General features: G+C 45.1%; 1 protein-coding gene across 2 annotated transcripts in view; it reads right to left on the bottom strand.

Moving 5' to 3' along the window:
* The window catches only part of KIAA1958 (KIAA1958 ortholog), a 156,450-nt gene continuing 146,568 nt past the window's right edge, over window positions 16,364-26,245 (bottom strand). For both annotated transcript variants that reach the window (XM_013993763.2, XM_003122070.5), the window contains one exon: window positions 16,364-24,617. In XM_013993763.2, coding sequence (XP_013849217.2) covers window positions 23,811-24,617 — 807 coding nt within the window. In that variant the 3' untranslated portion in view covers window positions 16,364-23,810. The remainder of the gene's footprint in view (window positions 24,618-26,245) is intronic.

Genomic DNA, 26,245 nt, shown 5'->3' with positions numbered 1-26,245 from the left:
TTTCGAAGGGAGATGTTTTTATTCCCCCCTGAACAGTCTATAATTTGTCTCAGTTCTTTGCTTCTCTTTGGCCATAGAAATTCAGCCTTTATATGTGTGTAAGTCCCATTGAAAAAAGGGTTTCGGCAAATACGGTTACACTCAGCGCCGAGGACGTCAGGTTGTTGGTGCCGATCACCCCCCACTGGCATCCCGACAGCTGGCACGAGGCCCGCTGTCAGGGACCTTAAGCTCAACCAGTCCTCGCCAAGTGCTTTTCTTCCTCACCTCTGCATGTGCAGTGATGAGTACACAACAGACACCCACAATTCGTTGTTTTTTGTTTGTTTGTTTTTTGGGGTTTTTTTTGTGTGTGTGTCTTTTTGCCATTTCTTGGGCCACTCCCGCGGCATATGGAGGTTCCCAGGCTAGGGGTCTAATTGGAGCTGCAGCCGCCGGCCTACGCCAGAGCCACAGCAACGCAAGATCCGAGCCACATCTGCAACCTACACCACAGCTCACAGCAACGCCGGATCCTTAACCCACTGAGCAAGGCCAGGGATCGAACCCACAACCTCATGGTTCCTAGTCGGATTCGTTAACCACTGCGCCACGATGGGAACTCCACAATTCGTTTTTTTAAATGAGCAAATAATGAACATGGATGGGGGAGGACAGCTTCACTGTCCTCAAGAATCTGGCAATCGAGAACAAGCGACGCTGACACCAGTACTAACAGCGTGCTGGTAGCTAATTCTGGCTGCAATGAGTCCATGAGCCTGGAAGGACCGTGAACGCTCCATCAGAGAACACTCCTCTGAACTTGGCTTTCAAGATGAGAGATTCCAGCCAGGAAAGATAGGGGAGCAACAGTCAGAGCAAAGGGGAAACTTGCACAAAGGCAGGCAGGAGCGCGGGCATTGGGGCCGCTGTAAAGCAACCAGACATACCCTTTGGTTGGATTGGCATGGACAGGTTTGGATAAATCTGTATATGGCAATCATTAGAAGCGAGGCCAAACCTAGGCTGGACTCATATTCTAGAGTCTGGAATTCCGGGGAGAAGCAACTGTCGTTAATCTGGTATAGAGCCGGGAGCGAGTGAACTTTTTTGAGCGTAGGCAGGTATGGCAATGGACCAGCCTGGCCGTCCTCAACTCTGGGCAAGAGGAAACTGGCAAGGCGGCAGAAGAGTGGTCATCTTCACCTTCCACTGAGAATGCAGCCACACCTGTTCTATTCACAGCCACACCTCAGCTCCAGCTTCATCTACCTCTGCTCTCTCTTCCCTGTAGTTCTCGAGTGCTTAGCCCAGATTTGTTTCCTCACCTCCCACCCTTAGCTGCCTTTCTCCCCTCCCACAGCTTTCCTCCATAGCTCTACCTCCAAGAACCTCTGAAGAGAGAAACAGCAAGGCCTCCTCGCACGGTATTCATTTCATCTTCACGACAGCTCAGTGAGTTTGTGGATATTCTCAGTGGTCGACTCCTCACTGATTCTTCCTCTCCCGCTGCCTAGCGGCACTCAGACTTGCACTGGGTCTGACCCGCCCCCCCACGCAGCCAGTGTGCGGACCGGCTCCGCAACGGGGGTGGGCCTCAGGTGCTCCAGACCCAGCAGGACCTCTCCCTGTTGCCACAGCCCCTCAGCACGTGGTACTTCACAGACCCACGGGAACCGGCTCGAGAGTGGACCTGTTATCCCAGTGAGGCTGCAGGACGGGTTGCTACACACACGGAAAAGCTGTGTTTTCACTCCCCTGAGACGGCTACTAAAAGGGAGTCTTTCGAAATGCGTAGAGGGAAATTATATATATATATTTTTTCCCTAAGTGTTGTTGACAGTCATCCTGTGACCAAGAGGTGGGGCCAGTCTTAGGATGAAGCCACCACCATAAAAGGTGCAACAGAGAAATAGAAAGAACCTGGGTCCCTGAGGACAGCATCGCACGACTGAGTTAATTCCTAAAGAGCCACCCTTCTGCTGTGGAAGGGGGTAATAAGCCTCATTGTTGCTTAAGCCAGATTAAGGGAGGCGTTCTGTCACTTGCCACCTACACACAAGAGGTACCAACTCGCTAAGTGGCCTCGGCCACACAGCTAGGTGGCAGAAGAGCAGAACCCCCAAAACTCCCATCTCCTCCTGTGGCCAAATGGCACCGCCTCCTCACACTTCAGTCTCCTACCTCGAACCTGCTGAGCTCTGCCCGCCCCGGCCGCGTCCTTTCCTCACGATGCCCTGCTGTTACCTCTGGAACTCCTTTGGTTCAGCCACCAAAATATCTCTACATTCAAACTCTTTCCGGCTTCTCCTTGAGGGTGACAGGTCCTGGTGGCTCTGGGGAGGAAAGAGATGAGGGGTTCACCTCCTGGCTCAGGCTCAGCTGCTCTCTGGCGGGCTCACCACCACCCCTCCAGAATATTCATTTCCTTTCAAAGTTTACTCCTTAAACGTGCATGGCCCCTATCCCCTTAAAAACCCCAGCGTGGTCCCTGCCAAGTGCCAGGCCCCAGCGCTCCCTCACCTTCCGTAAGTAAGTGACCCTACTTCACAGCCATCCCCTCCCCTGCGTTACCCTGGCTGCTCGCTGGGGAGAGTGACAGCCACCTTCATGTGAACTAATACCCTAGTCTCCCAGCTCCAGAAGGGTCGCCACACACGGGCCACTGTCTGAACCTGGAATCAGATAACCCTCTTCCTCCCCAAGTTGCACCCTGTTCTGCAGCCACATTCGCTACCCTCCACGTTGTCAGCTAGCTCTTTGCATTCCTATCTTTCTCCATAGAATCATGCTTTTTGCCTATAAATGTGCACCTGCTTAAAGATGGTCCAGGGATCTAACATTTTCTTCAAAGGAAGACAGTGGACTGGCTGTCCCTTCACTGCCAGACTGCATTTGTGTCCACAGCGTATGCCTTACTTGCTGGAAGGGGTGAATGCTTCACATTCCTTGTGAAGGCTGGTTTCTACGTTTGTCTTCCATTGATGGACATCCTCTTATTGACGGCCCCATTTCTCTGCTTCCCTGTATAACTCCCCAAAAGAGCTGCCTATGCCAACTCTCTTTCATTTCCCTCCACTTACTGTCTCTGGCACTCACCCTAGTCAAGCTTATGTCTCTACAAATTCACTGCAATTATTCTTGTAAAACCGCCGCCAGTCATCTCCACTTGGCCAAATCCAGGTGCCCGTCTTTATCTCTTGTCTTACTTAAATGCTCAGCAGTATTTTCCACAACTGATCGCTCCCTCTCTCTTGAAACGCTCTCTGCACCTGTCTTCAGCAGCACCCTGCTCTCCTGGCTTTCCTCCTGCCTTACTGATTGTGTCTTCTCCGTCTCCTTTGCTGGCTTCTCCTCCTTCCAAATGCAAAGCGTTGAAATACCCTAGAGATCAGCCTTTCCGTCTCTTTTCCATCTACAGTCATTGCTGGGTAATATTCCTCCACTACTATGGCTTTAAGTACAATCTTCTGATTACTTTCAAGCTTAAATCACCAGCCCTGATCTCTCTCTGCGGTGCTCAGTCTCCAAGGATGGCTGCCATCAAATCCTCCCATGCCTCTAGGTCACATGCAATGCTTCTAATCAAAAGGTGGCGTCTGTGTCACCTCCGCATGTATATGTCCTGGCCTTGTGACATATTTCGACAAATAGGATATGGCAGAAGAGGTGCTGTGTCAGTTTGGACTTCTCCTGAATGAAGCCTGACAGCTTCTGCTCTTGTCCTTTCTGGAGAAACCAGTCACTCTGTAAGAAGTCTGACTCCCCGTGTCCTCCATGCTATGAGGAAGCCCAAGCTGGCCACCTGGAGAAGCTGTGTGGTGGACCACGAGGTGCCAGACATGTGAGTGAAGCCACTTCAGACTTTCCTGCTCAGCTCACTACTGGATGCAGCCAAGTGAGTGATCCCAACTGATGCCACGTAAAGCAGCACTGCCCAGTGGAGCCGGTCAACCCATAGAATTTTGAGAAATAATAAATCGTTGCTTTTTAAACCTCTTAAGTCTTGGAGTAGTTTATTTATTATGCAGCAAAAGATAACTAAAATTAACCCTTGATCTCCATGGGAGTTCCCGTTGTGGCTCAGTGGTTAACGAATCTGACTAGGAACCATGAAGTTGCAGGTTCAATCCCTGGCCTTGCTCAGTGGGTTAAGGATCCGGCGTTGCCGTGAGCTGTGGTGTAGGTTGCAGACGAGGCTCGGATCCCATGTTGCTGTGGCTCTGGTGTTGGCCGGTGGCTACAGCTCCAATTAGACCCCTAGCCCGGGACCCTCCATATGCCGCAGTAGCGGCCCAAGAAAATGGTAAAAAGACAAAATAATAATAATAATAATAATTAAATAAATAAAATAAAATACCCTTGGTTTCCATACTCCCATATGCATTGTCAAAGTGACCTCTCCACTTGGAAGTCTAATAGGCACCAAACTTAACTCGTCCAAAATCAGATGCTAACACCTCGCCTTCCCAGCATACGCTGCCCCCCACACTCCCCATCGCAGTAAATGGCCGTTTGCTATCAACAAAGGAGTCATTCTCGGCTCCTTTCTCACACTCTTCTTTCAATCACAGCAGCTCTAGCCTCGAAAAATATCCAGAATCCCATGAATTCTTACTACTTCCACTGCTGCCGTCTTGTTCTAAGCCACCATCATCATCTACCGAGACTACTGTGACAGCCTTCCTGTTGGCCTGCCTCCTTCCACCTCGGTCCCCTGCCCTTCATCTCTTCTCACAGTGGAGAATTTCAACATAGTAGCCAGATGATACTTAAAAATATAAGTAAGCCTGGAGTTCCCGTTGTGGCACAGCGGAAACAAATCCGACTAGGAACCATGAGGTTTTGGGTTCAATCCCTGGCCTTGCTCGGTGGGTTAAGGATCTGGCATTGCAAAAGCTCCGATTAGACCCCCAGCCTGGGAACCTCCATATATGCCGTGGGATGTGGCCCTAAAAAGACCAAAAAAAAAAAAAAATATATATATATATAGCACCTGAAAAGATGTTCAGCATCACTAACCATTAGGGAAATGCAAATAAAAAACTACGAGATTACTTCACACCCAGGATGGCTGTTATGAAAACACACACACACACACAAATACACGACAAATGTTGGTGAGAATGTGGAGAAACTGGAACCCTCCTGCACTGTTGGGAATGTAAACTGGTGCAACCGCTGTGGAAACAGTATGATGGCTCCTCAAACTTTTAAACATAGAGTTATCACCCATTAATCCCACTTCAGGGTATATACCCCAAAGAAAAGAAAGCAGGGACTCAAACTGATAGGTGCACACCCAGGTTCATAATAGCACTATTCACAAGAGCCACAAGGTGGAAATAACCCAAATGTCCATCATTGGATAAATGGATAAACCAAATGTGGTATATACACACCACAGAATATTATTCAGCCTTAAAAAGGAATGAGATTCTGATACATGCTAGAATGTAAATGAACCTGGAAGCCATTATGCTAAGCGAAATAAACCAGACACGAAAGAACAAATATTGTATGATTCCACTTATACGAGGTACCTAGAGTGGTCAAATTCATAGAGAATGTAGACCGGTGGTTGCCAAAGGCTAAGACAAGGAGGAAGTGATTTATGATTTAACAGGTACTGAGTTACACCAAGGGATAATGAATGAAAACACTCTAGAGATGGATGGTTGTGATGGTTGTACAATAATATGAATGTACTTAATGTTACTGAACTGTAACTTTTTTTTTTTTGCCTTTTAGGGCCACATCCTCAGCATATGGAAGTTCCCAGGCCTGGGGTCGAATCAGAGCTGCAGCTGCAGGTCTACACCACAGTCACAGCAACCTGGGATCCGAATCACAGCTGCGACCTGGGACACAGCTCATGGCAACGCTGGATTCCGGACCCACTGATCGAGGCCAGGGATCAAACCCATATCCTCATGGATACTAGTTGGATTCGTCTCTGTTGCACCACAATGGAAACTCCTGAACAGTAACATTTAAAAATGGTTACAGTGGGCATTCCCACTGTGGTGCAGAGGGTTGAGGATCTGGTGTTGCCACAGCTGTGGTGCAGGTCGCGGCTGTGGCTTGGATTCAATCCCTGGCCTGGGAACTTCCAGATACTGCAGGGGCAGCTGAGAAAAAAAAAAAAAAAAGGTAAATTTTATGTATACTTCACCATAATTTTTTTTTGGTTGCACCCACAGCATGTGGAAGTTCGTGGGCCAGGGACTGAATCTGTGCTGCAGTTGGGGCTGGTGCCACACTGCAGCCTTAACCCATTGTGCCACAAGGGAAATTCCTGTGACAATTTGTAATGTAAATAAGATCATGTCTTTTCTCTAATGAGTTTCCGTCTCACTAAGAGTGAAAGCTAAAATCTTTACAGTGGACTACAAGTATCAAGAATATTGTCAAATGGTCTATTTTTTGGAACGAAGAGGATTTAGCTGAAAATAGGCAAAGTGAAGTTTTCCCTTCCTTGAATCTTAATATACTCTTTCTCTTTTCCCCTTAGATTTGTTTTGTTTTGTTTTGTTTTTGCTTTTTAGGGCCACACCTGCGGCATATGGAGGTTCCCAGGCTAGGGGTCAAATTGGAGCTACAGCTGCTGGCCTACACCACAACCACAGCAACACTGGATCCTTAACCCACTGAGTGAGGCCAGGGACCGAACCAGCAACCTCATGGTCCCTAGTCGGATTCGTTTCCACTGTGCCGCGACAGGAACTCCTCCCCCTTAGAGTTATTAAGCTTCTCTACTGAGAGGCTGTTGATCTACTGAAAATGGCCAGTGACTAAAAGGACAATTGGAGTTTCAGCCAACAGTATCTGCTTCCAATCTCATGCTAGAACTAATAGGTCTCAATGATAATGAATGAATGTTGGGTTGTTCCTGGTCCAGAGTGATACTCCTTTTTTTGAACTTCCCTTGGCATTCGGAAGTTCTCAGGCTGGGGATCAAACCCACGCCACAGCGGTGACAAGGCTGGATCCTTAACTGTTAGGCTAACAGGGAGCTCCCAGAGTGATATTCGTACTCTGCAGACAAACTAACCTGGCCCATCAAACAGGAAATAGTTGGACCTGAGATGCTCAGCGCTTCCATTCTACCAGAAGGCAATGATTTCTTAGCCCCTTCTGTCTGCCTTAATCTTAGGCAGAAGCAACTTTGAAGAGACAGGGAGCTCCCTGCTTTGCGCTGCTGATCCTTCCTCCTGGCATGGTCTTCCCTTTACCCACGTAGCTTGGTCCTTCAACAGTCTCAAGTCTTTACTTAATAATGTCACCTTTTCCATGATGCCTTCTTTGACCACTGTTTTCAAATTTTCATCTCCTTTTTCAGAACAACCTGGCGTAGTTTCTCTCTGTGACATTTAGCATCTCCTAACAAAAAAAATGTAATTTATTTTCTTATTTTCGTTGATTGTCTGCCTTCTCCCACTAGACTATCAGGGCTGTAAGTGTAGATACTTTTCTGTGTGTGTGTTTTCACTGATATACACCCCCAGTGCTTAGGAGAGTGCTTATTAGCACATTACAACGTGTGCAAATGTTTTAATAAACATGAAATAAGTCTGGCATCTTGGTCCTCAACAGTGGACCCCCCTCCCCAAGTGAAAGTACCCATAGACATATACACAAGAAACCACACATAACTGCAGGGGGCTTTCAAACTCTCTGAGAGCCAGGGTGCCAGGTTAAAAGCCTTAGATCAAAAGGAATTTAGCTGGGAGTTCCTTTCATGGCTCAGTGGTTAATGAACCCAAATAGCATCCATGAGGACACAGGTTCAGTCCCTGGCCTTGCTCAGTGGATTATGGATGCAGGGTTGCCGTGAGCTGTGGTGTAGGCTTGGATTCCGCGTTGCTGTGGCTGTGGTGTAGGCTGGCAAGCTACAGCTCTGATTCGACCTCTAGACTGGGAACATCCATATGCCGCAGGTGCGGCCCTAGAAAGACAAAAAGACGAGAAAAAAAAAAAAGGGAATTTAGCTGTACCTTTGTGGATGCTTCTCCAGTGCAGTCTTTTGGAAATCTTTTCCATGCCACAGATGTTATTACTATTGGGAGTCTCCCAGGAGATTCCAGAGCCATGCAATATTGTAGCAAATACAGTGAAGTTGGCAGCTATAATTCTGTTAAGAAAACAGGAGTGTGTGCCAGCCCCTCATTCTTCATTACTGAGCTATTAATTCAAATTCTCTTAGGAAACCATCCAACAGTGAAAAGACTGAGCAGCCACAAGCTAAAGCACAGGCTTCTGTCCCAGGAGGTGCTGACCTTCGCTAGAGAAATGAATTGTCCTCTGGGGTGAACCACTTGGTGAGGCAAATGCTCCCAGATGCAGAGCTGTTCCCTTTGCACACCCCTGGCTCCTTGGGGATAGGAGATACCCTGCAGGGTGACAGTGACCTGCTTGGAGGTTCTCTTCAGCCTCGTGAACTCCTGAGGCTGCAGCATCCAAGAGGACCCGCCGCACTTTAGAGGAAGAGTCCCCCGTCCAGCGTGCTGGCTGAGAACTGAGGATGGAGGAAAGCTTTCACAAAAGAAAGGCGGATGGCAGAGGATCGGGTGGAGGGAATAGACATCCCAGGCAGAGGGGGAGGGAAGGAGCAGGCATGGGGCAGAGGGGAGGCGAAGGTGTAACAGCAGGGGCCAGCAGTCCATGTGGAGGAAGGGCTTTGGCGAGCCACTGACAAGGGAAATGACAGAAGAAGGTTTGCATTTAGTGAAATTTTCCCAGGGAGATTTTCCTAGTGGAGGATAGACCAGCAGAGGCAAGACCACTCAGGTTGCTTTTAAGTGATCCTGCAGCAAGTGGTATGGTCTGACCAAGCTGGTGGCAGCGAGGAGAATGGGAAAGGAAGAAATTTTTTTTGTGTGTGTGTGTGTCTTTTAGGGCCACACAGGTGGCCTATGGAGGGTCCCAGACTAGGGATTCAATCAGAGCTGCAGCCGCCGTCCTACACCACAGCTCACAGCAACGCTGGATCCTTAACCCACTGAGCGAGGCCAGGGACTGAACCTGCAACCTCACGGTTCCTAGTTGGATTTGTTAACCACTGAGCCACGACGGGAACTCCTAGAGATGATTCTTGGGGTATATACAGGCAAACTTTTTTAGCAGTTATGTATGCTTTATCTGTAAGGAATCCAGCATTTATGTAGTGATATAAGTAACCATAGCAAACAGTTATTGACAGTTACTGTATACCAGCCATTGTTCTAAGTGCTTTCTATGTACTAATATTCTTACTTAATACTCCCCACAACCCCACAGGTAGCTATTACTGTTACCCCCCCACCCCGTTTTTTTTGCCTTTTCCAGGGCCGCTCCCATGGCATATGGAGGTTCCCAGGCTAGGGGTCGAATGGGAGCTGTAGCCACCAGCCTACACCAGAGCCACAGCAACTCGGGATCCGAGCTGCGTCTGCAACCTACACCACAGCTCACAGCAACACCAGATCCTTAACCCACTGAGCAAGGCCAGGAATCGAACCCACCACCTCATGGTTCCTAGTCGGATTCGTTAACCACTGTGCCACGATGGGAACTCCTGTTATCCCCTTTTTAAAGATGAAGAAACTGAGGCACAAAGGGGTCAAATAACTTGCCCAAGGTCATAGAACCAGGAAGAGGCAGAGCTGGAATGTGAACCTGAAGGGTTTGACTCCAGGAACCCTGCTTTAAAAAAAGGATTTATTTTTTGCTTGAAAATAAATTTAAGTCCAAAAAAAATTAATTTAAAGAAAATAGGAAATAAATAATAGAACAAGGGCACTCAGCTGTCAAAAACTGTTCAGGAGGTACCTGCATGACTGACCCTGGCTGGGAAGAGAAATGCCTAAGAGTGGACTATACATAGTCTGCACATGTCGTGAGACTACAGGACAAAAGGAATAATCCTCTTGATCATAGTGTTCCCTGCCTAGGGGGAGGTCAAATTGCATCCTTTCAATTCTAGGCCATTAACTTAGGGACAGACAACAAACCACAAATACAGTATTAACCATTAACCGTCTAAAATGCTCTTTGTTATTGGTAGGGATTAGGTTCTTTAATAATGTCCTGAAAGATTCATTGGGTTCTTTAAATTTGACCAATCTCTTTTACATTATTACCATACTTAAGTGTTTTAGAAATGTGCTAAATTACTTCCTTGATTGCATTCTGAACACTTCAACAGCTGAGTACATTGTAAATACTCCAGCAGGAATTTTTATTTCTCATCCTTATTTCTTTGGGGTCCCGTGAGAAATACAAGAAGCTTGTTTATTGCTGAAATATATCTTGTTTAACGTCTTTCATGTCTGTCCCTGGCGTCTTACCCGCAGAAATGGTAGCGACATGCTCCAAAGCAGAGGAAGAAATAAAACAAGGAAACCAAGAGAAGGAAGGAAAGGGAAATGTCCTGGGGAAGGAAGATGGGCTGCACATCTCCTGCGGCTTCAGGTCCTTACTGGGATGAGAAAAAGATGGAACAGGAGTTGCCGTTGTGACTCAGCGGTTAGCGAACCTGGCTAGCATCCATGAGGACTCCGGTTCGATCCCTGGCCTCGCTCAGTGGGTTAAGGATCCGGCATTGCCGTGAGGGGTGGTGTAGGTCCCAGACGCGGCTCAGATCCTGTATTGCTGTGGCTCTGACGTAGGCCAGTGGCTACAGCTCCAATTCAACCCCTAGCCTGGGAACCTCCATATGCCATGGGTGTGGCACTAAAAAGACAGTAAGACAAAAAAAAAAAAAAAAAGGAAGGAAGAAAAAGATGGAACAGATGGATACAGGCTAAGAGGTATTGTTCATGAGAGATACCCTCCAGCACCGGGAAATATTATCTAAGTGAGAGTGGGTGGGTACCAGCCATTGACACAACATCTACCCTCTGCCCTGAATCCTTGCTGGTCTCTGCCTATAGGTTCTCTCATTCTTTCAAAGTTTCACTAGCACCTGGTTTCCAGAGCAATGCAATGAGGAGCATCTGTCCTCGAAGCCCTGGAAACCACATGCCACCCCAGCCCTGGGACCCCCTGCTCTGTGCGCCCTCCTTCACCCTGCTTTCAGCACGATGGGTCACATCTCCATCTGCATGTGATCACTAAGGCTGCTGGAATCAACGAGATTTCCACAGATCTGCTCTCTACGTTAGAGGGAGAGACAAAATGTGTTCCTATCTGGTAGATACAAACAAGGCCATGTTAATTCTTCAAATTTCACTGGTTCTTGCCATTACTGCTACAATTCAGCATTTTCACCGAAAACGTTACCTCAGGTATCATTTATTATCTAGAAGGTCTTGTAATTGTCAGCATCGTTACTCTCATCTCTCCTCAGGTCCTCCCTTTTGGCTTAAACATTCTGTGATTTTATAAGACTGGTGAGGAGGGTTGTGGAATCTCTAGCACAAGAGCTTTTAAGTGTGTTTATTTTAAAGTCTGCCTTATAGACAATGTCAAACATCTACCGAAAAAATAGAGAAGAGTATCATGAACTCTCACCTACCTATTGATCTGCTTTAACAATTATCTACTCAAGGCTAATTTATATACCATCTACACCTCCACCTTCTGGATTATAGTGAAAAAAATCCTTAAATATTTGAGCATAGATCTCAAAAAGACAGCTCTTTTTAAAAAATCTAATGCAGAAGTTTTTAAACTTGAGTTTATATACGCAATGTTGCATGCACATATAGCCTATAGCTCTTGCCAAAAAATTTTTAACTGGCTCAGGAGTCTAACGTTTTAAAATTCATTGCTCTGGGGTTCCTGTCATGGCACAGTGGGTTAAGAATCCGACACTGCGGCAGCTTGGGTCACTGCCAAGCCTCGGGTTCGAACCTCAGATCAGCACAGTGGGTTAGCAATGGGTTAAAGGATCCAGCACTACAGCAGGTGCAGCATAGTTTCCTGGCCCAGGAACTTCCATATGCCATGGGTATAGCCATTAAAAAAAAAAAAAAAAAAATCATTGCACTAAGCAAAACAATGAGAAGAGATTAAATTTGCCTCGGGGTCAGTAATTATGAATAAAACCTTTCATCTTTTCACCATTACCATCGTTCTACTCTTTTTTTTTTTTTTTTTTTTTGTCTTTTTGTGTTTTCTAGGCCGCACCGTTGGCATATGGATGTTCCCAGGCTAGGGGTTAAATCGGAGCTGCAGCTGCCGGCCTACGCCAGAGCCACGACAGCCACAGCAACGTGGGATCCGAGCAAGCCTCGTCTGCGACCTACACCTCAGCTCACGGCAAAGCAGGATCCTTAATCCACTGAGTGAGGCCAGGGATTGAACCCGAAACCTCATAGTTCCTAGTCGGATTCATTAACCACTAAGCCACGATGAGAACTCCCTCATTCTACTCAATCTTAAGATTTTTTTTTTCCTGCATATGGAAGTTCCCAGGCTAGGGGTTGAATCGGAGCTACAGCTACTGGCCACAGCCACAGCAACTCGGAATCCTTGACCCACTGTGCAAGGCCAGGGATGGAACCCACATCCTTATGGATACTAGTCAGTTTCATTTCCACTTTGGCACAATGGGAACTCCTTATGTATTTTTCAGAAACTTGTTTTTTAGGAATATATGCGTGTGTGTGTGTATAATTTTTTTTTTTTTTGTCTTTTGTTGTTGTTGTTGTTGTTGTTGCTATTTCTTGGGCCGCTTCCGCGGCATATGGAGGTTCCCAGGCTAGGGGTCGAATTGGAGCTGTAGCCACCAGCCTACGCCAGAGCTACAGCAACTCGGGATCTGAGCCGTGTCTGCAACCTACACCACAGCTCACGGCAACGCTGGATCATTAACCCACTGAGCAAGGGCAGGGACCGAACCCGCAACCTCATGGTTCCTAGTCGGATTCATTAACCACTGCGCCATGACGGGAACTCCTAATTTTTTTTTTTGCTTCTTCCTATAGCATGCCTAAGTTCCTGGGCCAGGGAGGGATCAAACCCAAGACACAGCAGTGAGTGACCTGGACCACTGCAGCAACAATGCTGGATCCTTAACCCGCTGGGGCACAAGAGAACTCCTTTAGGAATGATTTTAGCTGTTGTATATACAGGGCAGTCAATTTCATCTTCAAAAGGTTTTAGGATTAAATGCACTCTCCAAAAGCCATAAGTACAAATTTAAAGAGCAAAAAGGAGTTCCCACCTTGGTGCAGCGGAAACGAATCCGACTGGGAACCATAATGTTGTGGGTTTGATCCCTGGCCTCACTCAGTCGGTTTACCATCTTTTATTGCCGTGAGCTGTGGTGTAGGTCGCAGACGTGGCTTGGATCTGGCATTGCCGTGGCTGTGGCGTAGGCCAGCGGTTGTAGCTCCAATTAGACCCCTAGCCTGGGAGCCTCCAGGTGCCGTGGGTGTGGCCCTAGAAAAGGCAAAAAGACAAAATAAATAAATAAAGAGCAGAAAAACAATAGCAGCGTGTATACAATGGTCAGTATACAATCACCATGAGAGCTTTCCACACAGGCTCTCGTCTCAGTGAAGAAAATCAAGGGATTTCTGACTCACCAGAACGAGAGTCAGAACGATTTCACCCAGAGCATTAGCTCAGAGGCACAGAATGCAGGTACACGCCTGCTCCAGCTGTCCTACTAAAGTTTGGCAAGATACAGAGGAAAACACCATTCTAGGAAATGCGACACGAAAATAAAAACCATTCAGAAGCCATACATACACACAGGTGGTTCAATTAAAATAACTGAGTTATTTTAATAAGACAGACATAACACATACATGAACATTTTCTTTATTTTCAAAAATCTGGGTTAAACAGTCAAGCTGCATGTACATACATCAAACCAAACCATAACGACAACTTAAAAAATAAAGAAACAGAATCTTGCAAATTGATAAGACTCTACCAGACTATTAATTAGGGAGCTGGACTAGATGAACGAGAAACTCTGACCCTCTAGGACCGAGTGTAGATGCTATCTATATGTACTTTCCCACTCGAGTGAGCCCACGAGCACGTACGTGTGTGTACATGTGCAGGCAGGCGTCACTCAGGGGAGAAAGAAAACCTTGAAAATGGTACAATAAAATAATTCAAGTTAGTGACCATTTCCTATATCATTCAGAATGAGGTTTCCAGTGTTACGAAATTATAGATACCCTCCTCTACGTTAAAAATTGACCCAACATAGTGAAAACATCAGCACACGATTTTGTCGCTAGCTTTTGGAACAAAACAGCTACCCAGAAAATATTAACTGTTCAATTAAAACACTGTGTTTCTTGTCGAAGTAGTTAGAGTGAACAGATTGTTGTCAGTCACCAGCCAAGCAAGAGGAGACTTTAGGAAAGGTTACACTTGGAACTTATCCAGAAGAGATCCCCTCCATCTGGAAGAGGTTTGCTGGGCTTCAGAAGGAAAAACTAAACAAATGCAAAGCAACCCATTCACTATTCTATGGCTACATTTAAAGCAACCATGCCCATGTTGTTGAAAATTTAATTTCCAGTTTAAATGGTCCAGACTACTTGGGGCATGAACTTTATACCGCCAGGTAGGAACGGAGCAAGGCCAGTATGAGCACTCTGTGTGTTTGCTTTGCTTTGCTTTTTGTGGCGCCTCCCACAGCAAATGAAGTTCCCAGGCTAGGGGTCGAATGGGAGCAGCAGCTGCCAGCCTTTGCCCCAGTCACAGCGATGTCAGATCCACAGCCTGTGGCAACCCTGGATCCTTAAGCCACTTAAGTGAAGCCAGGGATCGAACCCATATCCTCACAGGCACTATATTGGGTTCTTAACCCACGGAGCCATGATGGGAACTCCTCTGTGTTTTCAAGGCCAGTGCAAAACAAAGCAACCCAGCTCTGGTTCTAACTTTGACAACTGTAGACCCTGGCAGTAATTCATTCAGTGTTCTTTTGTTTGTTTTTATTGCTTTTATTCTCTTACTATTCTGAAAGCAGTTCCATAAAACTTCAAGTACAGCTAAGGAAAGCACCTCCCTGCCTCGCTGGGGCAGCTTCCTGCTGCTGAACCCGAACTTTTCTTGCATTTGCATTCTAAAACAAGTTTTGTTTCTCCTGACCTCTTGATTTATCTTCTTTCATTTTCTAATTTTGCACCTGTCGTCAGTTCTGAGTTTGGGGAGGGTGGAGAAGCATGTAGGATGGCCTCGATAAACTCTGGTCTAGGCTCTCAGACCCCAAGACGCAAGCGGGGATTCCTTGCCTCTTCTCATTTGGAAGCAAGGGACTCTTTTAGGATAGTGTTTAAGTGGTAGTGGAGAAAACAAAGCAATTTAAATTTTATTTGTAAAAAAGGTATCTGAATTTTCTATTTTTACTATAACGATCATGCACTATTTCAGTAATAAAAGTGAAGAAACATGATGCTGTGAGACAGCAATTGTTTTTAGGTACATTTTCTTGAATGCGTTCAGCCCATTTAGGTGAGGACTGAGCATTTTTAGATATGAGGCTTCTGGCCATATTATCTATTTAAAATATACATATCTTTCTTCTAGTGGGTAACCTGATCTCTTGAAATTATCTTATTAAGCAAAAACAATTTTCAACCAAGCTTATAATTTACCCTTATGAGTGCTTAGATGACTGATTTCTTGAATGCTTGTCATAACTAAAAATCTTTTCCATGTCCTCACATATAAAATGTGTATCACAAACTTTCCCCCTCAAAGTCACAACTTTCCCCCTCAGAATTCTCCACTGTTTCCTGGCCTTTGGTGCTATAGAGTACACGGCTGGAGTCGGGCTGTTCTGTTGTTTTCTGATAGGCAACTTGTTACGCTTGGACTGGAGGCCTGCAGGATTTTTCACTCTTGACTCTTGGTAGTTTAAAATTTTGCCAGGTACAAGTCTCTTTCACGTTTTGGCTTAGCATGCAGTGAGCCCTTGCCATCTAAATACACAGATTCTCATTCTATTCAGGAAGGATTTCATTTTTATAGTCTAACATTTTCCTCAATATAGTCTTTCCATCAGGGAAGCAAATGTCAAAATGTTAGCTAATGTCTGTCTTCCAAATCCATTATCCTTCCCTTCATTTTCATCACCTTTCCTTTGAGAGAACATTAGAAAGACAATCTCTCAAGTTTGTGCTGTACATCGAGGTGTTTATTATTATTACTGTCTTTTGGTCTTTTCTAGGGCTGCTCCCGCAGCCTACAGAGGTTCCCAGGCTAGGGGTCCAATTGGAGCTGTAGCCGCTGGCCTACACCAGAGCCATAGCAACACGGGATCTGAGCCGCGTCTGCGACCTACACCACAGCTCACCGCAACACCGGATCCTCAACCCACTGAGCGAGGACAGGGATCGAACCCTAAACCTCATGGTTCCTGGTTGGATTCGTTAACCACTGAGCAACGACGGGAACTCCAAAATTTTTATTTTTTTGTCTTGAGTTTTTTTTTTTTTTAAGCATCAATATTGTTCTTTCTTGCTTCCAATGTGGATTTTAATCTCCTAGTGTGTCTTTAGCTCTCTCGAAATCCTTCTTCCTAATTTATCTTCTTTTCCATTTTATTATATTGCTTTTTCTCTTAAGCCATTCCCATTTTAAGATAATACACTATTGCTGGATAGAAGCAATTCTTCTCTTCCTTCAATTATGACAGAGACAATGCTATATTTTTTTGTTTGTTCCCTGCAATACACCACTTTCATTTTCAAGTGTTCTGGAGGCTGTTCATTTTCCCTGGTTCAGTCACACGTTTTCAATGACTCATTTTGTTTTCTCTATACTCATCTTTAAATGTGGTCCTTTCCTCTCAAACCCAGGAATCACCCTTGGTTATACTATCTGTCCACTTGCGTGTTTGTCAGATCCCTTTCTGGGGATGCAGAGGTTGATGGTAAGGAGATGTGCATATGTCCAAGAATAATTTCTCATCTAACACTTTTCCATTGAAGTGGCATCCTTTTCCTTCCTAGTGCCTGGTTTTCTGATCCAAAGCCATACATGAAAAAAATCACAACATTTGTATGCCGTGCTACTTGGTTATTTACTGTTTCTGCCTTCATCTAAAGGGTGTTTTTCTCAGAACGCTCTATGTCTCTAATAGATCTTCTTTGCTTTCTGCCCACGTTTTAGCCCTAGGATTTTGAGCTGGACCGAATGAAGAGGAGGTGGGTGAGGAGATGGAAGGTGGGGAGGCGGGGGGGGTGGGGTGGGGGGGGATGACAGAAGACACTTTCACTTCCCAGTGTGGCTTCTGGTTAAGAGAGGGGATCGGCCAGTTATTTCTCTGGCTCCGGGGCTCTGAGCAAAGAGACAGCCATGGTTACGGAGAACAAGTATCAAGTGTCTTTCAGATTGTTTATGTCACAGAACCTCTGTCTCATGAAGACCAAGAAAACAGTGAGCTACGACCTGAGAGCTTTTGCCTCCCTCCAACTCCAAATGCCTTGTAAAGTGTATTGATTCCTTCTAGATTCTAGAATGAACATTTGGCCCTCTTCTGGATCTTGATGAGTGCTTTTCTGGGAAGGCAGGCACTCTCTGGAGGCTTTTGCTAGTCAGATGTTCCGCCAGATGCAGCTCCATTAATTAATTTTTAAAAATCCAAAACTTCCCGGCTATGTTATGGAGGAAAGATTCTGGATTAATTTCCTAGTCCTAAATCTACTACTTACTGTCTTGTTGATCTTTTATAGGCTTTTAATATCTCTGGGCTCTCTCACAGTAACTTAGAACCTCTTGTTTTTTAAGTTGCAAAATGGAAAAACATGTGCTGATAAGAGAAAGAAGAGAAAACAAATGACTAAATAAGTATTATTTTGCTATGAGGGGGCTTTAGCCTAAAGATTATAAAAGTCCTCTGACATCAAAATTAAAAAGCAAAAGTAAGAACCCTGAGCATGTAATTGTGTCATAGGAAGTCCTTTACATTTTAAGCAACGATACCAATGTCAAAACAGGTGCAGTTTGTAAGTGACTTGAATTTAATTAGAATAAACTGGCATGATCGTCTGCCCCTAAGGTAGATGATAGATAATACAAGTTTTTATTAAATAAACACAGAATGTTCTCAGTAGGCAGAAAATGTCATAGTCATTCATAGAAAGCCATCAGGCTTTCCAGGAACTTTTTTTTCCCCTTTGCTTTTTAGGGCCACACCCACAGCATATGGAGGTTCCCAGGCTATGGGTTTAATTGGAGTTATAGCTGCTGGCTACAGCTACAGTCACAAGAACAGCAAGGCCAGATCGGAGCTGTGTCTGCGACCTACACCACAGCTCATGACAACACTGGATCCTTAACCTACTGATGGAGGCCAGGGATCAAACCCGCAACCTCATGGTTCCTAGTCGGGTTCGTTTCCCCCATGCCATGACAGGAATTCCTCCAGGAATTTTTTTTTTATGGCTATACCCACAGCATATGGAAGTTCCCTGGCCAGGGAGTGAATCTGAGCTGCAGCTGAAGCAACGCAGGATTCTAACCACCTTTGCAGTTTTATTGTTAACCCACTGCGCTGCAGTAGGAACTCCTAGGAACTATTAAATAATGCCAATATATCAAATTACTCCAAGAGTACATATAACGAATGACATAATTTTTTAAAAGTTCTGTGATAAATGGACTTCTTTGGGACTAAAAAGGCAGTCTGATCACTGGATTCGGAGTCAGAAGACCTGGACTCAAACCTAAGTTCTCCAATTTGTTAGCTCTGGGAGACTTTGGGAAATTTACTTAACTTCTCTGAGTCTTGGTTTCTCAGCAAGTAAAATGGGAATAATGAGACCTACCTTACAGAGCTGTTGTGAGAATTAAATGAAAATACAAGGGCGCTATGAGCTAACACTTAGTGTTAGTCAAATCTGAATCTTCCAGAAACCGATGTGAACGAATTCGTAACTACGGTGACATGTAAATTAATTGAATCAGGTATACTGACCATAAAGTATTTAGGAGCCTAGTCTCATCTCAGTGGGGCAGCAGGAACTACCTAATTGCTATTAATAATAATGGAAGCAATATGCATCTACATATAATCCAGTGATTTTTTTTGGGGGGGGGTCTTATAAAATGTCCTGGAGTTATTAACTTCAATATGAATGCACTTTGATTGAGCGTAAAAATCTGATTCTGATCAACAGTGAAAATATAAGGAACGTGTCTGGATTTCTTTGCCTATAAAGAACTAGAAGAGCTCCAACTTGTCATCATCAAAGGCCAACTTTGCCAGAAGGATGGGCGGCCCCCCTCAAAGGAGCTTTGGGAAATCCGGTGATGTCAGGCTATGTGGAAACAGAGGAATTTCCAGAGATAAGCTAGTTTTTCACCCCACTCAGCCTCCTGTTCTTTCAGAAAGGGCATTTCTTAGGTCACCACCAATCTCTCCCCTCCCTCATGTTTTTGTGAAGGTGATCATTTTTATGGGAAAGCACGCCAAGGATTTTTACCTAAGCACACTGCCTACACAAATGTATGGTTTTTCTTTTAATACAGAGCGTTAAAAATTCACCCCAGGAGCTCTCGCTGTGGCACAGGGTGAAGGGGCAGGCGTTGCTGCCACGATAGCGTAGGTTGCAGCTGTGGCTTAGATTGGATCTCTAGGTTGGGAACTTCCATATGCTGTGGATGTAGGCCCCCCCCCAAAAAAAAATTCACCCCCAAAGCAAAAACATTTCATGAGAAAAATGAATTTGAAACTTTTAATGTATTCTTCAGTTCAGGGCTGCTTGCTAACAGTTTCTAAATGCGTGTGGGCCTTCACTTAGACTAAATGAGAGCTCCTGTAGAGAAAAGGAGGGACCTCTTCTTTGAGGCCTTCTCTGTTTGCCTTTCATGATGCCTAAAGGTAACTGGGTAGTAGCTCAAAAACGGAGAGCCATCCAGACTTCAATAAAAGCAGCAAAGGGATGCGTGTTTGATAAGCATAATATTTAAACATTCGGTTTATTTAAGCGGCAACCATGTGGTTAGCGTCAGCCTAACCAGAGAAAAACAATCAACATTTGGCTGCCTGTAGAGACAGCAAAATAACTTTAGGAGGGAAACTTGAAAATTCAAGAAAATTGTCGTTCCTAGCGAAAGCGTTCCAGGATAGCAAGAAGCACTGATTTAGGAGATTCATCAGATGAGTCTGAGGAAATGGGAATTCTGCCTCCTAGTTTTGCCACTTCGTAACTAAATGGCCTTGAGGAATGGCAAGAGTGTAACACTGCTCACTGTGGAAACGATCTCGTTCCAGTGACCTCACTTGGCAGCTCCGGAGAGTGAGCCCAGCCTCTGCCAAGGGAGCAGCGGAGGCGCTGCCAGTCTGGTGATCTCTCTTCTATAGCCGGAGGCTTCTGCGTCTCCAGGAGGGATTGTTTTACTCAGGTTCTCTCAACAGCTGTCCATGAACAGGCCGATAGGGTGGGTATAGCGCTTGATGCCTTTAGTAAGGCTGAATTAGAATAAAAATCGCAGTATCAGGATTTCACATTTCTACAAACACCATTTACCAGTCAGGGCAGGGTAATACAGCACGTAGCCCCAGGAAAACTGGGGGATGCCACATAACCGAGGAGCCCATGTCTTCAACAGCTTTGGTTAGGTTTTCCCACAGTACTCCCCTTAGCAAACACCCTACAAAATGGGAAAGCTTTCTCATAGAGCCTCTTGGGGCTCTTCTCTATTCTTTAGTGGTTTCTGCTTATATCTTGAGGTATCAGGGCTTGGATGTGTTGGAGGTAGAATTTATGGGTGTATAAACGTGACCAGATTATCAGGTTTGGTTTCCCTCTTCAAGTTTAACAGTTTAAAGGAGAGACAAGCTCCATAATGGAAGAAAGAAGTGGTGTAATGCAGATTGGTTGAATAATATTATTCCCTTTACCAAAGGTTGTAACTCAAATAGCTAAGATTTATTGCATAATTACTATGTGCCTAGTGCTGTGCTAAATAAAGCCTTTGCGTTTCATTGACTCATACCCCTCGGGCTGATACCCCATCTGAGCCGGAATCAGCTTCCAAGGGGAGAGCTGCTAGATTCAGGGGAGGAGGTACCAAGCAAGCAGGGCTCCTTGAGAGCAGAAGCAGAAGGTGCTGCGGGTGAGAGCTCACCCACAGGTCCTCCCATCACACCTGCAGCCACCGTTCCCGACGCAGAGCCTTGGCAACTTGTGCATCGGTAAACACGCCCACTCCTGAAATTCATTCCCACTTTTGAGCAAAAAAAAAAAGCCCCAAACTAAAGGTAAGTGGAGAAGATACTCTTAACCTCTCTGTTTCTTCCCTTCAGATCCTCCTCTCTCCTGGGTCAGACTCCTGGAGTCCCCAGTGGGTATGGTTTAGAGCTGGGGGGAAAGACAGAACACCTGCCGTGGCTCTGAAGACCAACCGGAACCAGCTACTCTGGCCCCTTCTGATCCTCAGCGCACAGACACAGCCTTATAGACGGATAGGCGCTCTGCCACGGTAGCAGGTTGCTGAATGTTACCACATATGTACTTAAAGTGTGTGTGTGCATACACATGCAAATATTTACACACAAATATGTAACAGACAAAGTATCTCGTACAATGGGCAGCACAGAGCAGCACGTGATAGGTGTGTTCTCTTCCTCACTCCCATTCCCCAAGGAGGCATGCAGTGAACGGCATTTAGGATGCTGAGATGCGGTGCTTCCCTTCCACCAGGTATCGCTGGAGAGTCTACCTTTTGACCTTTTATTATAAGCATTCACTTCAGAACTCTGAGGATTCAAAGTACATCAAAGAGGTGATAAGCGGCACATTTGAGGCAGAGGCTGTTATTCAGCTCTATCAACAGAAAGATTACTGCCTCTGGATTCGTTATTGCTACTGTGGAAATGTTAAAATCTGAAAAGACCCTAGTGATACCTAATGGCAATTTCTTTTTGAATCTACTTAAAATAAAAATGGAGGTTTTATTACTGAGGCTGCAGACGCTGCCCAATATTCACATAGGTTACACTTCTGTTTAAGTGAAGTACTGACAAGAAAAATGACCACTTGCTTTCCACAAACGAAGTTTCCTTTGGGTTTTCAGCAACCGAAGAAACTATACCTAGTGTTTTGTATCTTTTTTTAATCAAAACCCTAAAATCCCTATAGGAAACCACAACAGAATTGTACGCAATAGCACGTCATAACACTCATTATTAAATATGACCTGTTCTTTATATATAAACGGAGACATATCAAAATTAATCTATAGTCAGAAGAGATCAACTAGGAAACAAAATTATAAATGTGCAGCAACTAAAAAGGGAACCACATTAAACCTTAAGGCAGCATTGGTTGAATCTTCTCTGGTAAAGGAAGGATTACAGATTTCAAGGACCAGTGAATGACTTTTAAAAACAATTAATCAAATAAATACTAAAATAATGTTTTGAAAAAGAAATCAGACTGATTTTAGGATTCCTGCAAAACAAATGTATACTGGAATTTTAATTGTGGATTAGAAAGCACACACAGGATCCAAATGGTATAAAGTTTGTAGCAGTCTTTCCTCAGATACAAAATAAAGATTCCCTAGACATTATTACTATTACTTAGTACTCTTTGGGTTCCTTTTTCACTTATCATTCAGAGCAGTCATCAGAACATTCTGTTAGTGTTCCAGTAACATGTGCTCAGGTTGACTCTCTCCTGAGTGAAATGACTTCAAACCCCATCAGTAACCTATCATCATGCTCTGATTTTTTACAACCGTGTCCTTCACGCTGGGTGTGCTTACCTGGGAGTTTGTCTACATCGTCATGTCCCAAGCACTGGTGCCAACCTAAAATGATGACGTCTCTTGTGGCTGAAAAAGTCACACTTTGACAAAAATATCTCCAAAACTCTTTAAGAAACACATTTGGGATTTGGTTTCTTTGCAGCTTGTTTTGTTGGGTTTTCCTGGTTAAGCCTGAAAATTACCTCTAGTTGGTTTACAGATCCAGTGCTATATCCTGATAGAAAAACTGCATAACCCAAAGAACAGATTCAGGAAAAAAAAAAAAAAAACCCTCTAAAAAATGTTTAGATGAAAACGGCTTTCACACGATGATGAGAAAGAAAACGTAGGCACTTCTGCTTCAGGAGGTTTTTCACGTTTTGATCACAGACCACTTTTCCAAGCCACTTTCTCTCACTGCTGGAAATTCCCTCATGGTACAAACTGTCCAGTTGATTGGAAACCTTGTTCTCACAGACATCATTTGGCGCGTTAATCTTTTTTCATCAAACTGTCTCTACTGATGCAGTTCCTCCCTGTGCTGGGACCAGCCAGAGCAGCCCCCGCCTTCCTGTCAGCATGAATGAGTGGGGCTCTAGGACCTGCCATCAAGCAAGGCTGCTGGCTCTGCGGGACCCAGTCATCCGTCAACCAAACATAAAGAGGAGTGCCAAGTGCAATTTTTCTCCTGGAAAAATGGTTAACATGTCTGCCCCTCTCTTCTTAGTTCCTCACTGTGAGTGTAATTCAACAAAGGGTTTATAATCTTCATAACGTTCTAAAGCTACGAGGCTACTGGGATTTTTTTTTTTAAATGACTACTTAAACAGTTTTCTTTTTTTTTTTTCTTTTTTCTTTTTGAGAAAATCTGTGCTAAAAAGGCACTAGATAAAATGAATTTCCCCACTCTTATGTACGTGGCAATTTATACATTGTATTAGACTCTATAATTTAACGAAGGTGATACACATTTGGATAAAATATCCTAAATAGTCACTCATCTACTTTCAGTTAACAAACAAACAAACAAACAAACCCAAGGTCAAAGGGGAGGAAGTCACACAGACAGGGACCAGCCTGACCATGAAGTCACGGTCGTCCCCTGGTGCCTCGGAGCTGTGGCCGTGGCTGTGGAGGGAACGCTCGGCTACCAGATGAGCCGGGCAGCGGGAGACTCACTGGCAGCAGCTGTGGGAGCCAAGCCTCCTGGAGACCTGAGTGAATGAGACGAAGGTGAAGTTCTCACAGTTTTCCAGCTTGACCTTCTTGGCCAAGTTCGGGACAATCCCCCGAAGAGACCGCAGTCCCATCCTCTGGTCCTCGTACCACACGCTGCCCAGGTCGGTGGCCTCTTTCCTGGCGGTAAGGTAGAAAGGGGACTTGGCGTCCATCTGGGTGGGCGGCCGGTGGATGTACATGTACTTGTAGAGGAGGCAGTAAGGGCACTGCTTGTGTCCCCTGGAGTGCTCGTGGTAGATCTTCCCGTGACACACTCTGGTGGAACCACTCCGACTCTCCCGCTTGACACTGTCTGTCCGGGCAAAATAGGGCTGGTTCTGCGGGTCTTTGAGCAGCTCGATGTCGCCGTACATCAGGTCCGCATGCTCCTGCAGCGTCCGCATGTTCAGGTACTGGCTGTTGTACTTGACCACGGTGGACAGGAGCGTGATGGGGCTGTCATCCCCCAGACACCCTGCCTGCCACATCTCCTCCTCGTCCGAAAGGGAGAAGTAGACGATGTTGCGAGAACGGGCGCCCGACATCCCCGCCTTGCTCAGCACCCACAGCTTCTCCTTGAGTTTCTTGGTGGAAGAGCTGAAGGTGCTGCTGGTGATGGAGAAGCCCACACCCGCATTCTTCAGGATGCGGTCCAGGCCTCGGCGGATGGCATGGAGCGACGTGGCCAGGAAGTCTGAGCCGTCACTCTTCTTCACGGTGACGTAAAAGTTCTCGAGCAGCTCGTTCAACTTCACTGCAGGGATCTCAAAGGAGACAAACACTGAGGTTACACACTTGAGGACACCCGAGTAGCCAGACCCCTCCTTCCTGTCCCGATCCTCACTGAGGCTGTACGGCGGACAGCCCTCTAGAGGGCTGGCTCCTTAGCGCCACACAGCGGACAAAACAGTGAACTTCAAGCGCCACGCTCGGCTCCACACAGTCTCTTTAAACATCGATGTTTCAAGCAGCGAAACGGAAGATAAGCGTCATACCTTCGCAAAGAATTACTGTGATGCTTAAATACAGCAGCGGACGTGCAAGATAGGAATGAACACACACGTAACATACATATACAGGTATGGATACAGATATATAATAATTACTCTTTTTCTTGTTGGGCTTTGTCATCTTCACTATTTCTCCCTAGAAAGCGCTTTCTTCTCTTTTCTAGCAAACCGTTTCCTTCTCTTCCCTTCAACAAAATCCAACCATCCTCTCTGCAGAATTCCTGAACTAAACTAATCAACCTTAGATCCTTTCCAGCATTGACTTCCTTGGTCTCTCTTCCTCTGTTTGGCACTGCTGGTATGAAACGTGGTGCTACAGGGAAAAACCACCGACACTTTGCGGAGCAAGTTAATGCGCCTTGACTTTTCACTTGAATTTATCTGAATAGGTCTGGAGATATCTCTGGCTTAATGGTCCATGTGGATTTAATATCAGTGTTTGTCCAAAAGATGTGGAAAAAGGCAATGATTATGCGGACAATTATTGCGCACTCCTCATTTAGGTATGGTAGGAGGAGAAGGAAGATTGGCTGGTAAGAAAGCTTTACTTTCACAAGGGATCTCTAAAGATAAAACCAGATCGCGCATAGTGAATTTAAGGCTGAATACATATCCTAGGACAAAAGATAGTGTCAATAAAAAAATGATTTAAAAGGAGAAACTATACAGGTAACATTCATTCTTCTAATAGCCCGTGGGTCAAGGAGAAAATAAAAACTGAATTATAGATGAAAAGTGAGCCAAAATGAAAACATTACATCTCACAATGTGTGAAATGTTGCTTAAATACACTCCAACAACATCACGGTCTTGAATGACTTTGCTACACAACTTGACTGAAAATGAGCAAATATTATTCAGCCCAAAAGGCTAGAAAAAGTAAGCCAAATTCAAAAATAGGAGAGTGAATCAATAAAAATAAAACATAAATGAATGAACTGGAAAAGACAGAAATGGAAATAGATAAAAAATGAAAATACACAGAGGTGCCTGGTGGCCTAGTACTTAAGGATTCGGAATTGTCACTGCTGTGGCTTGGGTTCAGTCCCTGGCCCAGGAACTTCAGCATGCTGTAGGTGTGGCCCAATTTTTTTTAAATTTTAAAATAAGATATAATTTTTATTAAAAAATGAAAATATGTAATCCTTTTTTTTTTCTTTTTTCTTTTTATGGCCACTCCTGTGGTTAATAAAAGTTCCTAGGCTAGAGGTCGAATTGGAGCAGCCACTGAAGGCCTATGTCACAGCCATGGCAATGGCAACACTGAATCTGAGGTGCATCTGCAACCTACCCTGTAGCTTGCGGCAAGGCCAGATCCTTTGCTCACTGAGCAAGGCCAGAGATCAAACCTGCATCCTTATGGGCACTATGTTGTTTTTTAA

The sequence above is a fragment of the Sus scrofa genome, chromosome 1, assembly GCF_000003025.6.
Source record: "Sus scrofa isolate TJ Tabasco breed Duroc chromosome 1, Sscrofa11.1, whole genome shotgun sequence".
NCBI lineage: Eukaryota > Metazoa > Chordata > Mammalia > Artiodactyla > Suidae > Sus > Sus scrofa.
Note: the sequence above shows the minus strand (reverse complement) of the source record. Positions and strands in the feature narration are given on the sequence as shown.